Here is a 15,136-nt window from a genome sequence, read left to right as displayed (position 1 = left end):
AGGATAAATGACACAAGATACACAGTGCATAGTGGGACACATAGCATGAGAACCAGATGGAGCATCTCCAGAGGCAGGGTGCATTGTCAGGTCAAGCACAGCAAGGCTTTTTGTGGGCATCACACCCAAGCAGTATCCCTGCCAACACTGACAACACATAAAGCGGCAAAGAAAGCAGAATGCATGCCCCGCTTCAGTCGCTGTGCTCCAGTGCACCATTGAAGAGATCGCCAAAGAGTTGGTGTTCAGCTACCTGCCAGCACAATTCAGTCTCCCCAGCCAAGGGAGTCTGCCATCCTAGCACATCTCAGGATAAAAGGGTGGTCCCCAGTTCAATTAAAAGACTTTCTGATCCTCAGGGACCAAGGGTTTTGTTGAGTATGTAGTACAGCATGCTTAAGAAATGTTAAGCATGAAAACTGGCTTTTCTTTGTATGTGTAACCATGCTAAATAATCAGTTATGGGAGTTTTGTTCCTTTAAAATAGTTCACATACATTTGGTTTAATATTGGTAAACTATGTTATATTCTTTATCTGCATTTATTTTCTCTTCTTTTAATTTGGTTTCAGTTTGTGACCTAAACTCTCTGTCAGTTGTTTTGCGGGGAGAAAGGGGTGGGGGCTAAGGGGACGAAGGGGGAAGGGACAGCGTAGGAGAGCGAGAAAGTTCCATGGTGATTCTGTGGCTAACGGAACCACCACTCATATATTACAGCCGTGTTATTAGATCGATATCATGAAAACACCTGTGATACAAGGAAAGAGATGGTAATGTTATGAAATTACTTGTAGTTGTAGCGGTTTAGCTAACAAGGTCGACACTCAGTGAACTGCTCGCTAGCCTAGCCGCCAGCCTCGTGTGATAGCTAACATTGGAGTTCTTGGTTAGCTCAAACGAGCCTTCTACTGTCCAAACAAGATGGTTGTAGACCTCGCTCGGCACTGAACCATCACCAGTTAGCGGTTTGGGTGACCAGAAAGTCCACACTTCCACCGACACCCCTGGGAGTCTGCACTGTTAGCCGCCTCAGCCGACTAGCCTAGGCACTCTGAGCCCCCCTTACCCCCGACCAACGCTGCTGGAGGGAGGGAGAGAGAGAGAGAGAGAGAGAGAGAGAGAGAGAGAGAGAGAGAGAGAGAGAGAGAGAGAGAGAGAGAGAGAGAGAGAGAGAGAGAGAGAGAGAGAGAGAGAGAGAGAGAGAGAGAGAGGTCAGCAAGGTAGTGAGTTAGAACAACTATTTAACTATCTTGCTGGCTCATAAGAGTGAAGGGGCCATTGTGTTTTTTTTTGGCCATGACGCACCCTAGCAACGATCCCAGCCCTGCAACGTGAACAAGGTTTTGAGAGAGACAGTGTGCTTGGGTGGGCCCACAGCACAGTTCAGGTGTATTGTGGTTTGAGTATATGCCACTGAGTTCTACGTTTCAGGATTGCTTACTACCAATATTTTAGAAGAATAGCTCTGACTTAAAATTACTTTCAAGCTATACATTTGGTTTAAACTCTTTCAAGAGCAGGTATGTGAACTAGGTATTACCTAGTTATACGTTTTTTTGTTTGTTTGTTTTGTTTTGTTTTTTGTTTGTTTTTTGTTTTGATTTCTTTCTATGTGAATTTACCCTTTCATTTTTCTTGCGAGTGTTTATGTTGTCTTTTTGGGGTGTATTAAATCCAACAACTATATACATCCTACATTTAAGTATTCTAAGTACTGTTTATTTCATCAGAGGAGGGTACTAGAATGGTTCATGTCCCCTTAATTTATTGGAGGCACAGCCAACATATACTTTTTGAAATCTTTAAGCTAGAAACAATCCATAAATAAGCAACAAATTAGTTCAGAGCTACTAAACCACATTAACGGAACCCAGGGTGCCTTAAAGGGACACTTTGCCAAGTTCATATATTTACCATGAGCTGGTGTGTAGGGGCACTACATATGTTAAGGGATCTACACTGAACCATTGATTTTTAATGAAGTAATTCTTATAGAATCATCTTTTATCAGTGTAATGGTTGCTCATTTCAATATAACACAATACATAACAGACACACAAAAAAACGTGTTGTACATCATTGCAATTACTGCTCAAGACACAGCCACACCTCCTGAGTCCAAACTTATTCCCTTAGGGCATCATAACAAGGTTGCTATTTAAAGGCGGCCACTGTGGCAATCAGAGGGCTGCGAACTATCAAGCACTCCATGCAGTTCAGTTAAATTGTAATGATGATTGTATTAATGCTGTGGTTAACTGGGCTCAGTCCAGCAGCCTGTGAACGGAACCTGGTCAGCTGCAGGCGGTGGGCTGATCCTCGGGAGCCTGGTCTTTCTATGAATGGAGATTTCATTATAGGGGGGATTTTTTCTATTCATGTCTACACGAGTACAGAACAGAACAGCTACACCAGGCAGCCACTCAAGCGTCAGTGCTCTGGGAGGTCTGTATAGTAGCAAAGCGCATAAGACAGAAAATATAATAATCATATGGACACTATTTTTGCCATCATGAGCTTCTTGATCAGTTAGTGAGTAAAGATGTGTTGAAATTTAAAAAAATGTCTATTTTTGTTTATTTTACATGTTGTTTTTCTACACAGTATGAATTTAAGGTGGCTGCGAATCGCTCGTGCCATGGAGTTCGCCATCCACGAGATCAACAACAGAACAGATGTCCTGCCGGGAATCACGTTAGGATACCAGATACACGACTCCTGCTCTTCAGTGCCGATGACTGTTGAAGTTGCATTTCAGTTTGCAAACGGCGTGGAACCATTTTTCAGTGATACTGATTCCTGTTCCAAATCTGCTGCCGCTGCTGTTCCTGCTCTCGTGGGAGAGTCTAATTCCAATCCATCAATAAGCATAGCCAGAATGCTGGGTCTTTTTGGAATTCCACAGGTGATTATAAGCTGAACTAAATGGTGCAATATTAAATATTTACTAACGTTTGGTATATAAATGAGAACAATATATAGGCGAATAAATGACTGCAACATTGTAATCAGAAATCTCAATAACGCTTCCTTTTTTTTAATACTGAATATCAGGTGAGTCATTTCGCAACCTGCGCATGTCTGAGCGATAAGCGTCAGTATCCTGCCTTTCTCAGGACCGTGCCAAGTGACTACCATCAAGCGGCCGCACTGGCAAAAATGGTGAAGCATTTTGGCTGGACATGGATTGGGGCAGTGCGCAGCGACTCAGACTATGGAAATTATGGAATGGCATCGTTTCTAAAGGCTGCGCAGGAGGAGGGAATCTGTGTGGAGTACTCCGAGTCCTACTACAGAACAGAGCCGCGCAGTAAACTGGAGAGAGTGGCGAACGTCATCCGGAGATCAACAGCCCGGGTAATAGTAGCGTTTCTTCACTCAGGCGACATGAAGTTTCTTTTAGAGGAACTGGCGCGACAGGCGCCGCCTCCACTTCAGTGGATCGGCAGTGAAGCGTGGATCATAGATCCAGATCTCCTGCGCTTTAACATGTGCGCTGGGGCGATAGGATTTGGGATCCCCCGCTCGGTGATTCCAGGATTTCGGGAGTTTCTTCAGGATCTCTCTCCAGGACAAGCACTGAAATCTCCTCTGCTAACGGAATTTTGGGAGAGCTCGTTCAGCTGTAGCCTAAAAGGCTCCACAGGGGGCGCGCGGGAATGTGACGGCAGCGAGGATATCCGCGCGCTGCAGAACCCGACAGACACGTCGCAGCTGCGCGAGTCTAACCTGGTGTATAAAGCTACGTATGCCATAGCGCATGCCATCCACGGTGTTATCTGTAACGACACTCAGTGTGACCAAAGGGCTAAGTTTGCACCATGGCAGGTATAAAAATCCTTCATTTTAAAACTGCTTCCTAGGTTGCCGTCTAGTTTTAATTTATATGACTTTTAAACGTTTTTTTCACATTTTGCTAGAAATATATTAACTAAGATATTTTGACATTTCGATGTCAGAGTTTCAGCAAAACTAGACACATAAAAGCACATTTTTCGGGTATTTTGTCTTCCTTCAACATATTCCTACAACAATTTAAAAACACCATCCTGTGTATTCCTTTAATGACAGTTTTTATCATCTATTACTTTACTAGGAATAATTTTGCATATTTAAAAAAATGTGAGAGATTAGAAAAAAAGCATGTTCACAAAAACTATGTTTTTTCTGTGAAGCCGCTGTTTTGACATGCAAATTTCAGTAATGCTCAACACATCTAAAACAGGTCAATAAAATAAATAACCCCTAAATATGTCAATATGTTTTTAGCTCATTTTCATAGTTTCACAGTTGTGAGACACCATTAATTACCGAAATGGTAGAATGGCCCAAATGATCATTCACAATGAATATTTATGTCAATATTCATCAGTAATAAATTAGTCTTTCAATTAGTCGTTCACCGTTCAAAATCAAAGTTTGTTTAATATAAAATTGGATGTTCCACTGCAGGTACTCGACCAGCTCAAGAGAGTGAACTTCACTACAAAGAATGGTTTTCAGGTCTCGTTTGACTCCAATGGAGATCCTGTGGCCGTCTACGAGCTCATAAACTGGCAGTTTAAGAAAGATGGTGGTTTGGATTTTGTGACTGTGGGTCAATACGACTCATCCAGACCAAGAGGACAGGAGTTCAGTGTGAGCAGAGCTATCAGCTGGATGGAGGGACAGACCGAGGTACTTCTTCAGACCATACACGTTATACACGAAACAGAATTCAAGATAATAAAGACAGCTAATTGCATCAGTTGTTGCCTAAACCTACTTAAAAACAATAAATAAATAAATTTCACATTCAGGAATTCAAAAGTTCAGATGTAAAAAGTTTGAAAGGGAATATAATTACACATTTACACTGAGTCAAACAAATACGTTAGTCATTAAATTGTATAGCTACAATATTTCCTTAAATTAACATTACTCGATCAAACGACGAATAACACAAAATTTCTAGTAATGCTCATATGTTGAAAACAAATAGATTATACGAACTGTCATTTTTGGAATGACAGCACTAAATGAAGGCTGGCATCAAACAATTCCGAAGTGCCGATAATATAACAAATAATACACTATAATGATCGGCATCACACAAAGTGTCCATGATGTCCAATTATTTCCATCCAAATACATGCCACAGCCAGTTGTTTGCCTTCACAATAGCAATACAATTACAAAAATGACCGGTAATAAAAATACAAACCTAAAATTGACTACAAAGATAACATGGAATGTCTTTAATTTAATATGATTTGATGATAACTAATGAAACATTTAAACTATAAGAACTTTAACAGAAACCATCAAACCTATTCAAATAGTTCGGTCAGTCTGTAAAATCAGAACCTTGAGTTGGTCTAGTCGTTCTTACTGCGGGAGCCTTCTAATATGTCAAAGAATTAAGCCTAGACCACTTCTGTTTATAAACAAAGCGAGTTCCGGAGGTTCGGAGTATGTTACCTCAGTGCTCACTGTAAAGGATGCACGTTACAAAACCCGCTCAGGTGGTTTTATTTCACGTGAGGTTCGCCGAGTTCTTTTTTTTTTTTTTTTTTGCTGATCAAAGTGCCTTTAATTATGTCGATCCAGTGAGCTGGAATAAGGTACAAGGTACTCTAAAGATTTACTTGCTCGTTTTTCCTATTTTTTTTTTTTTCTCATTTTAATTTCAATTGAAAATTATATTCTATTCTAAATAGCCGAATAGCATATTTTATTAACTTATACTTTTTATCTTCATTTTCTTTTCTATTTTACGTACTATTACCCTTGTATATTTTTATATTATAAAATGTTATATTTAAAAATGTTTATATTAAAAAAAAAAAATATATATATATATATATATATATATATATATATATATATATATATATAGTTTTTATTGCTGGATATTTCTTTAAAATGTTAAGAATTTTTGTTTTATGATTTTATCTTTGGAATTTTTATTTCAAAAATCTTAATTTATGTGTTTTTTTGTACTCTTCCAGTGGTTCTCCCTATGTTGTAAATGTAATTTATTATTATTATTATTATTATTATTATTATTATTATTATTATTATTATTATTATTATTATTATTATCATTATTATTATTATTATTATTATTATTATTATTGTTGTTGTTGTATTTATTATTATTATTATTATTATTATTATTATTATTATTATTATTATTATTTATTCAATAATGATGATGATTATAATTTCTGTCTGCTAATGTGGAATCAGATGCTACATGCTTTCAAATATCATTCAATAATACATTAAATCTATATTCAATTTTGTTTTTACTTTAACTGTTAAAAATGTGCATACTTTTTTCAGTTATTCTAAATATGAATTTCACCAATGGGTTAAACAGTATTGACCAAGAAAAACATTCTCTTTGCAAAGAATGGTGACTATGAGGCACTGAATAACTTGCAATTGTCTAATGTCTTTGAGGTTCCGAGATCTGTGTGCAGTGAGAGCTGTCCACTAGGAACCAGGAAGGCTGTGCAGAAAGGAAAGCCAGTCTGCTGCTATGACTGTATACCATGTGCAGAAGGAGAGATCAGCAACAAGACAGGTTGGTTACCACCATTTGCCTGGAGACACTTATATGTTCTTTATAAAAAGGTTCTGAATGTGTTTTTCCAATCTCTCAGACTCTTTGAACTGTGTGCACTGCCCTCCGGAGTTCTGGCCCAACACCCAGCGAGACAACTGCCTCCCCAAGCCTGTGGAGTTCCTGTCCTGGGACGACACTCTGAGCATCATCCTGACAGCGTTCTCCATCTCCGGGGCCTTCATAGCTGTATGTGTGGCTGTTGTCTTTTACAAACACAGAACTTCTCCCATCGTCCGAGCAAACAACTCAGAGCTGAGCTTCCTGCTGCTCTTCTCACTGACTCTGTGTTTCCTCTGCTCACTTACTTTCATTGGTCGGCCCTCTGAGTGGTCCTGTATGCTGCGCCACACAGCATTTGGGATCACCTTCGTCCTCTGCATCTCCTGTGTTCTGGGGAAAACAATAGTGGTGTTAATGGCCTTCAGAGCTACACTTCCAGGCAGTGATGCCATGAAATGGTTTGGGCCTCCACAGCAGAGACTCAGTGTTCTCACCTTCACTCTCATACAGGTCCTTATTTGTACTCTTTGGTTGACAATATCTCCTCCTCTCCCTTTCAAAAATCTAAAGCAATACAAGGAAAAGATCATTCTGGAATGTGGATTAGGTTCAAATACAGGTTTCTGGGCTGTGCTGGGTTATATAGGATTTCTGGCTCTTTTGTGTTTTATTTTGGCTTTTCTAGCACGGAAGCTGCCTGATAACTTTAATGAAGCCAAGTTCATCACATTCAGCATGCTCATATTCTGTGCAGTCTGGCTTACCTTTATCCCAGCTTATGTAAACTCTCCTGGTAAATTCACTGTAGCTGTAGAGATATTTGCTATGCTGGCCTCAAGCTTTGGCTTGATTTTTTGTATTTTTGCTTCCAAGTGTTTCATAATCATGTTTAGGCCAGAGCAGAATACCAAGAAACACCTTATGGGTAAAGGACCCTCTTAGGCATTTTAAGAGTCTTGCACAAATTTTAACTGGCACATTTTGATTCAGATTCAGCATATTGCTTTAAAGTGCTGATTTATGGTTGGGTTTGTATGTGCAGCTTCACTAATTCACATCTTTAGTTAAGTTGTATTTTATGTTTTTACCTTGTTTCATTATGTACAAGCAACATTTTACATGCACTGGTTCCATAATAATAGATAATAATGTCAAATGCCAAATTAACCTGAATTGTCTTGTCTTTCATCAGGTTTTGCTTATGCTTCTATATTAAAATGGAGTCCTTGTGATAATTTTCAGAATGTTTTCATTATGACATGCAATTTTAAAGAAGTAATGGAAGGTCCCACCATTATCAAGGCATGGTTGGTAAGACAGCCTTCTTTCTCTCCATTACTCAGCATGATACTATTCCATGCAGTGTCTTTAAATTAAGGTAAGCTCAATTGGTTTGTGTTCTACTTGACCTTATCGAACTAGTGATGTCATATTATTGGCAGTTACAATCATTATGGCTTAGTACAAGGAGGAGAAATATTGGGTACACTCAAACATCATTTCCATATATGCTTTTTTCATATCTCTTTACAAATCCACTGGCATTAAGAATGAATTACCCCCTCATTTCTGCTTCCCACTTGGATGATTACTGTTAGCATTTGTTTCTTTTCACACAAAAGTATTCAGGACACATGTGAGGTCACAAGGTTTGGCCTGATGTTCTAATTTATTCCAGATGGTGTTTGATATGGTTAAAGTCAGAGCTATATCAGTAACATAAACTAAAACTGGTAGTTACACTAGTCCTGAAACTTATGAGAATCAGCTGACATTCAAAAGATTGTTTGATAATAAAGTAAACATTTATAAATGTCTGTTGTGGACTTTCCGAATAAACTAAACCCATAACTAATGGATGGGAAACCTGGTACTAAGCCTAGTGTTATACTCATGCTTCCTCCTTCAATATAGTGTTTGAATTTAATTATTCAAACAGGACCTCACTACAGCTTTTTGCTTGGATGTAGGGCAGAAGGTAGGCGCTGAAGTTAATTGTCTGAATCACGTGTAATTGACACGTCCCTGTTTTACCCAAATTAAACTTCATGCTGGACACTGAATAAAAGTGTAGGCGACTGCAGTTTCATCTCCTACCAGGACACACCGAGCTATGAATCCGGCCCGTAATTGCTTCGTTGAATACACCAGAGGCACAGAAACACAAAAGCTATGAGCATCATTGCAACTGCTATTCAAGTTATAACCACGCCCCCTAGTCTGAGCTCACACTCACTGGGTATCATATTAACAAGGTGGCTATTTAAATGCTGTCACCCTGACCTTGGACTTTGGAACTACGGAGCACGTCATGCAGCTCACTTTCATGTTAATGATGTTTGTATCAACGCTATGGATAAATGGCCTGAGACCAGTAGCTTGTAAAGCTGATCCGGTAAGCTGCAGGCTGTGGACTGAGCCTCAGATGCCTGGTCTTTGCTTGAATGGAGACTTTGTGATTGGGGGGATTTTTTCTATTCATTACTACACGAGTTCAGAGGAGAACACCTACAACAGAAAGCCAGTTCTGCCACAGTGCTCTGGGAGGTCTGTCTGTGACTGTGGTGTTTAATGTTAGGAGAAAAAATTGTAAATCGTGTGCTCTTTATTAAGATGACGTCTGTTGCATGGCAACAGACAAAAAACTTAATTGTTTATTTTCTGTCATATTTTTCTAAATAGTATGATTTTCAGGGAGGTGCTCTTCGCTCGTGCCATGGAGTTCGCCATCCATGAGATCAACAACAGAACAGATCTCCTGCCGGGAATCACGTTAGGATACCAGATCCACGACTCGTGCGGTGCAGTGCCGATGACAGTCAAAGTTGCATTTCAGTTTGCAAACGGCATGGAACCATTTTTCAATTATACTGATTCCTGTTCAAAATCTGCAGCCGCGGCTGTTCCTGCTCTCGTGGGAGAGACTACTTCCACCCCCTCTATCAGCATGGCCAGAATGCTGGGTCTTTTTGGAATTCCACAGGTGATGTAAAAATGAAAACCTTAAATGTTCCATAATAGACTTAATTCCAAAAATGCTTGTCAATAACGTTTCTGTCTTTTTGTCTATACTGAATAACAGGTCAGTCATTTCGCAACCTGCGCATGTCTGAGCGATAAGCGTCAGTATCCGGCCTTCCTCAGGACGGTGCCCAGTGACCACTATCAGGCGGCCGCACTTGCAAAAATAGTCAAGCACTTCGGCTGGACATGGATTGGGGCAGTGCGCAGTGACTCAGATTATGGAAATAATGGAATGGCGTCGTTTCTAAAGGCTGCGCAGGAGGAGGGAATCTGTGTGGAGTACTCCGAGTCCTACTACAGAACACAACCGCGCAGTAAACTGGAGAGAGTGGCGAACGTCATCCGGAGATCAACAGCCCGGGTAATAGTAGCGTTTGTTCAATCAGGCGACATGAAGTTTCTTTTGGAGGAACTGGCGAGACAGCCGCCGCCTCCCCTTCAGTGGATCGGCAGCGAAGGGTGGATCATACAACCAGAGTTTCTGCGCTTTAACATGTGCGCTGGGGCGATAGGATTTAGTATCCCCCGCTCGGTGATTCCAGGTCTTCGTGAGTTTCTTCTGGATCTCTCTCCAGCACAAGCACTGAAATCTCCTCTGCTAACGGAGTTTTGGGAGAACTCGTTCAGCTGTAGCCTAAAAGGCTCTACGGGGGGCGCGCGGGAATGTGACGGCAGCGAGGATATCCGCGCGCTGCAGAACCCGTATACAGACACGTCGCAGCTGCGCGAGACTAACCTGGTGTATAAAGCTACGTATGCCATAGCGCATGCCATCCACGGTGTTATCTGTAATGACACGCAGTGCGACAAGAGCGCTAAATTCACACCATGGCAGGTATGAAACGATACCATCGATGAAAATGATACAATTTTGATTCCAGTGTTAAAGTTAGAGATATAGAAACAAATTCCACTTACTGTTTACGTCACAGAGTTAGCCTTTTTTCTTTGGACATATTTCTAGCATTTACAGCGCCAGAACTTGTCTTTTAATGGTGCTATAGGTTATGTTGATGTTTTTTACGCAGTTTCCGCTCCAGCTCCACGACAGTTACAATGTCTTTCTGTATATAACACAAGGCAAATATTCAGCTGATGGGATATAGATGTTAGTTTCACAGGCCAGCCTAAGTAAACACGCCTCTGAACAGCAGCAAGCAACACAAACACAGGTCTGTGCATATGTCAGCCTTAGTGATAACAAACTCATGCTGCTAGTAACCAACACTTTGCCTAATTAATCAACAGTATTCCTTTCAGATAGCAGGCAATGGGAAAAACATGCACTCACCATTAGATATCTTCATAGCAAAACAGTACGTTTGTTCTGGTGGTGGTGAGTTCTCCATAACCAACATCAAATGTCTCCTTTTCTTGTTGTTGTTGTTTTTTCTTTCATTTTGAGCCGCTTGTCTGCTCTGGCTTCATGTCTTCATTCCCACATTATGATGACAACTCTTAAGAGATTCTGAGTGATTTTCACCAACTGTTGAACCTGTCCCGTTGCTGGTAAATGCAAGTTCCAAATGAAACCCGTGTTCCCCTTTTTTCTTTTCTTTTCTTTTTTTTTTTGTTCTTTAATTGATCCCAAGCATAGCGCTGCATCATTGGACACGATGCATTCTAGCTAAGCATATTGATCCAACAAGCTTTTATTAAAACGTTCCTGTTGATTCCCAAATAATTATTTATTTATTTATTTATTTATTTGAAGATCTGGTCCAGTATTAAATCCCTAATGCTGAATATATATATATATATATATATATATATATATATATATATATATATATATATATATATATATATATATATATATATACATATATATATATATATATATATATATATAAGGATGTGGAAGTAAGGTCTCAATTATTCAATGTATGCTGCACCCATTGGCTGAATTACATCACATGCGTTGGTATTATGTTTATTAGTCAAAAACGATCGTTTATTTATTTAATTTAAAATGACAATTCTGTTACATATTAAGAAAAAAACTACAGAGAGGCCTTGGGGTTGCTAAGGCTTTTCTAGAGGGTACCTACAGCACCTCAAACCATTTTGGTACAGTTTTTTATATATTCACTAATAATTTAATATCGAACAGTTCAGGAAAATAATACAATTCATCTTTCTAATTACGATTGAAAAACAAGTTTCTCTTACATTAAAAAACAAACAAACAAAATAAAGTCTGTAAAGCCGCTGCTCTGAAATGCTAATTTTTCATCCACCACATTAAGAAATGGTAAACTCACTAAAATAAACTTCCTAAAACATTTTATAGATTTTTACTGGTTTGTGGAGGAGTGGAATGAATGGTAAATCTAAAGATATTTTTCATGCTTTCCTGTTGTTTTATGTGCATTTTGCCCAAAAGATCACTCACAAATCATTATGTTAATATTTATAAACAATACATTACTAGGTTTAGTAATGCAATGAAATAATTCATCAGAGTTCACGTATCAAATTCACAGTTCTTCAAATTTTTGGGTTCCACTGTAGATACTCGACCAACTCAAGAAAGTGAACTTCACTACAAAGAATGGTTTTCAAGTCTCGTTTGACTCCAATGGTGATCCTGTGGCCGTCTACGAGCTCATAAACTGGCAGGTTAAGAAAGATGGTGGTTTGGATTTTGTGACTGTGGGCCATTATGATTCATCCAGACCAAGAGGGCAAGAGTTCAGTATGAGTAGAGCTATCAGCTGGATGGAAGGACAGACTAAGGTACTTCCAGTATTCTCTGACCATGCACTGTAAATCAGGAGCAGATCTGTTAATTAATTGTTGCCTTAACTTGATGTAAAAACTTAATTTAGTATTAAGTACCTATAGTACTTAGTAAAAAAAGTGTATCACCAAAGGATTTCCCTGTTAATCATTGATTTATGATGAAAATAATTCAGTTTTATTTACATGATGTCTTTTGCTTGCCAAATAACTCCACTATATGAACTTTCAGATCAAATAATTCTATGCTGATTAATGTATTAAGAAACAAAAGACTACGTGTTGCTTTTTAAACTATACCACATCCAAATGACTGAATGATAATGTTATAGTGGTAATACAGACTGCACTGGTAAACTGCATTACAAAACACAATAGTGATTATAACAAAACAAACAAAAACATAAACACAAAATGCAAGCTTTAGCCTGGACATGGTTTAACTTCATCTTAACTTTATTTGATGAAACTGATGAAAAATGTGAAACCTTAGAGCTTACTTTTCAGACTCTAGCCACTCTAGCCACACTAGACATAAAATGATTTTAGATTCAAGGGTAAAAAAATGAATCACAAACAGCCCTTTGGATTTAAAATGACAAGTAGGCTTGTATTATATTATACAGGTTATCAATATCCTTTAGTAAATATATCCAAAATCAAAAACACTCTCTATATATTCACATAAGTATAACTAATAATTGTTTTATGTTTTTGTAGCTCAATCAAGGTTTTGAAAAATCAACACAAGAATTAACAATAATGGGAAAAAAACTATTATTGTTGCTTTGCATTGTTATTATGTGATTATTTTTTTGATAAACTTTGAATGATTTGCATTTGTCTCATGTCTTGCAGGTTCCAAGATCTGTGTGCAGTGAGAGCTGTCCTCCAGGAACCAGGAAGGCTGTGCAGAAAGGAAAGCCAATCTGCTGCTATGACTGTATACCATGTGCAGAAGGAGAAATTAGTAACATTACAGGTTATGTATCACACACAGTGCTGGGAACAGCCCTAATTGTTTATTATTATTTTCATTCCCTTGTGGTTCTTTCTAAAATACGGAACAAAATATGTTTTTCTAATGTCTCAGACTCTTTGACCTGTTTTCAATGCTCTCCTGAGTTCTGGCCCAACACTCAGCAAGACAGCTGCCTCCCCAAGTCTATGGAGTTTCTGTCCTGGGATGACACTCTGAGCATCATGCTGACAGCGGTCTCCATCACCGGGGCCTTCATAGCTGTATGTGTGGCAGCTCTTTTCTACAAACACAGAACATCTCCCATCATCCGAGCCAACAACTCAGAGCTGAGCTTCCTGCTGCTCTTCTCACTGACTCTGTGTTTCCTCTGCTCACTTACTTTCATTGGTCAGCCCTCTGAGTGGTCATGTATGCTTCGTCACACAGCGTTTGGGATCACCTTTGTCCTCTGCATCTCCTGTGTTCTGGGGAAAACAATAGTGGTGTTAATGGCCTTCAAAGCTACACTTCCAGGCAGTAATGCCATGAAATGGTTTGGGCCACCACAGCAGAGACTCAGTGTTCTTGCTTTCACTCTCATACAGGTCCTTATTTGTGTGCTTTGGTTGTCAACATCACCTCCTGTCCCCTTCAAAAATCTACAGCAGTATAAGGAAAGGATAATCCTGGAATGTGGATTAGGTTCAGCTATAGGATTCTGGGCTGTGCTGGGTTATATAGGATTTCTGGCTCTTTTGTGTTTTATTTTGGCTTTTCTAGCTCGGAAGCTGCCTGATAATTTTAATGAAGCCAAGTTCATCACATTCAGCATGCTCATATTCTGTGCAGTCTGGGTTACCTTTATCCCTGCTTATATCAGCTCTCCTGGAAAGTTCACTGTATCTGTAGAGATATTTGCTATTCTGGCCTCAAGCTTTGGTTTGATTATTTGTATTTTTGCTCCAAAATGTTTCATAATCATGTTTCGGCCAGAGCAGAACACCAAGAAACACATTATGAGTAAAGGCACCTCAAAGGCTCTTTGAGACTGTTACACAAATATTATGATTTAGCATATTGTATAAAATGTGCTGATGTGTGGTTAGGTTTGTACGTAAATAGCAGCTTCACTAATACACCTTTTCAGTTAAACTGTAGTCTTTCAACTAAACCTGACTTATATCCGCTCCTCCGTACTAATGATACATGCATAATGGAGATTGTAATAAATATATTTTTACTTTTTAGAAGTTGATATAATAAATTCTTCAAGTGAAACAAAACCAAGCATGCACTGACATCACATTGTCCTAAGCTTTATACAAGAGCAGTGACACATTAGTCCCATCAGATAAAGTCTAAAATAAACAGAAGCCTGTTCCCCCCTCCTGGAGGGTTCCTTTCCTGATTTTTGTTCACTAAAGCTCTCTGGATGCCTTAGTTCCCCTGATCACAGAGGGGAATTGCTTGTATTTCAAAGCTGCTGGGGGCTTTGAGAGTGCCCTCATACACCCTGTGAGCAAGCAGGGTTTAACTGCTTGGCAGGCAAGTTTTTATCAGGTCCTGAGAGGCCTTATTCTGGAGGGCACAAGGGACAAGGACACCCTTTTATCCTCCATATATGGAGCCAGATGATCTCAGTGCAACACTCTGTGGCACCAGATTTCAATGCACACCTGATACATGACACAGGCCCCAGTCTTTTACATGCTTAGGGGTATATTCTTCCCAGTAGCAGAAACTCAGACCTTTTCTCCGGGCTGGAACTCTTTACCCATAATTCCACTTATGTCAGAC

At 39.2% G+C, this 15,136-nt stretch overlaps 2 protein-coding genes across 2 annotated transcripts; both read left to right on the top strand.

Moving 5' to 3' along the window:
• Window positions 1-2,232: 2,232 nt before the first annotated feature.
• On the top strand, window positions 2,233-7,554 carry LOC108434005 (extracellular calcium-sensing receptor-like). Its single transcript, XM_017708921.1, has 6 exons — window positions 2,233-2,444; window positions 2,604-2,904; window positions 3,054-3,827; window positions 4,452-4,676; window positions 6,447-6,570; window positions 6,650-7,554. The coding sequence occupies exons 1-6, from the start codon at window positions 2,233-2,235 to the stop codon at window positions 7,552-7,554; spliced, it is 2,541 nt and encodes an 846-aa protein (XP_017564410.1).
• Window positions 7,555-9,328: 1,774 nt separating this feature from the next.
• LOC108434004 (extracellular calcium-sensing receptor-like) lies at window positions 9,329-14,385 on the top strand. Its single transcript, XM_017708920.2, has 5 exons — window positions 9,329-9,595; window positions 9,695-10,471; window positions 12,151-12,375; window positions 13,237-13,360; window positions 13,472-14,385. Exons 1-5 carry the CDS (start codon window positions 9,329-9,331, stop codon window positions 14,383-14,385), a joined length of 2,307 nt encoding a protein of 768 aa, XP_017564409.2.
• Window positions 14,386-15,136: the final 751 nt, after the last annotated feature.

This window comes from Pygocentrus nattereri, chromosome 7, assembly GCF_015220715.1.
Source record: "Pygocentrus nattereri isolate fPygNat1 chromosome 7, fPygNat1.pri, whole genome shotgun sequence".
Classification (NCBI taxonomy): domain Eukaryota; kingdom Metazoa; phylum Chordata; class Actinopteri; order Characiformes; family Serrasalmidae; genus Pygocentrus; species Pygocentrus nattereri.
Note: the sequence above shows the minus strand (reverse complement) of the source record. Positions and strands in the feature narration are given on the sequence as shown.

Excerpts from the sequence above, each read along its gene's own strand:
- LOC108434005 (XM_017708921.1), top strand. The coding sequence starts at position 2,233 with ATGATTGTATTAATGCTGTGGTTAACTGGGCTCAGTCCAGCAGCCTGT. Across the intron at positions 2,445-2,603 it reads AAGCGTCAGTGCTCTGGGAG|TATGAATTTAAGGTGGCTGC; the intron begins GTCTGTATAGTA and ends TTTTCTACACAG. Across the intron at positions 3,828-4,451 it reads CTAAGTTTGCACCATGGCAG|GTACTCGACCAGCTCAAGAG; the intron begins GTATAAAAATCC and ends GTTCCACTGCAG.
- LOC108434004 (XM_017708920.2), top strand. The coding sequence starts at position 9,329 with ATGGAGTTCGCCATCCATGAGATCAACAACAGAACAGATCTCCTGCCG. Across the intron at positions 10,472-12,150 it reads CTAAATTCACACCATGGCAG|ATACTCGACCAACTCAAGAA; the intron begins GTATGAAACGAT and ends GTTCCACTGTAG. Across the intron at positions 13,361-13,471 it reads AGAAATTAGTAACATTACAG|ACTCTTTGACCTGTTTTCAA; the intron begins GTTATGTATCAC and ends CTAATGTCTCAG.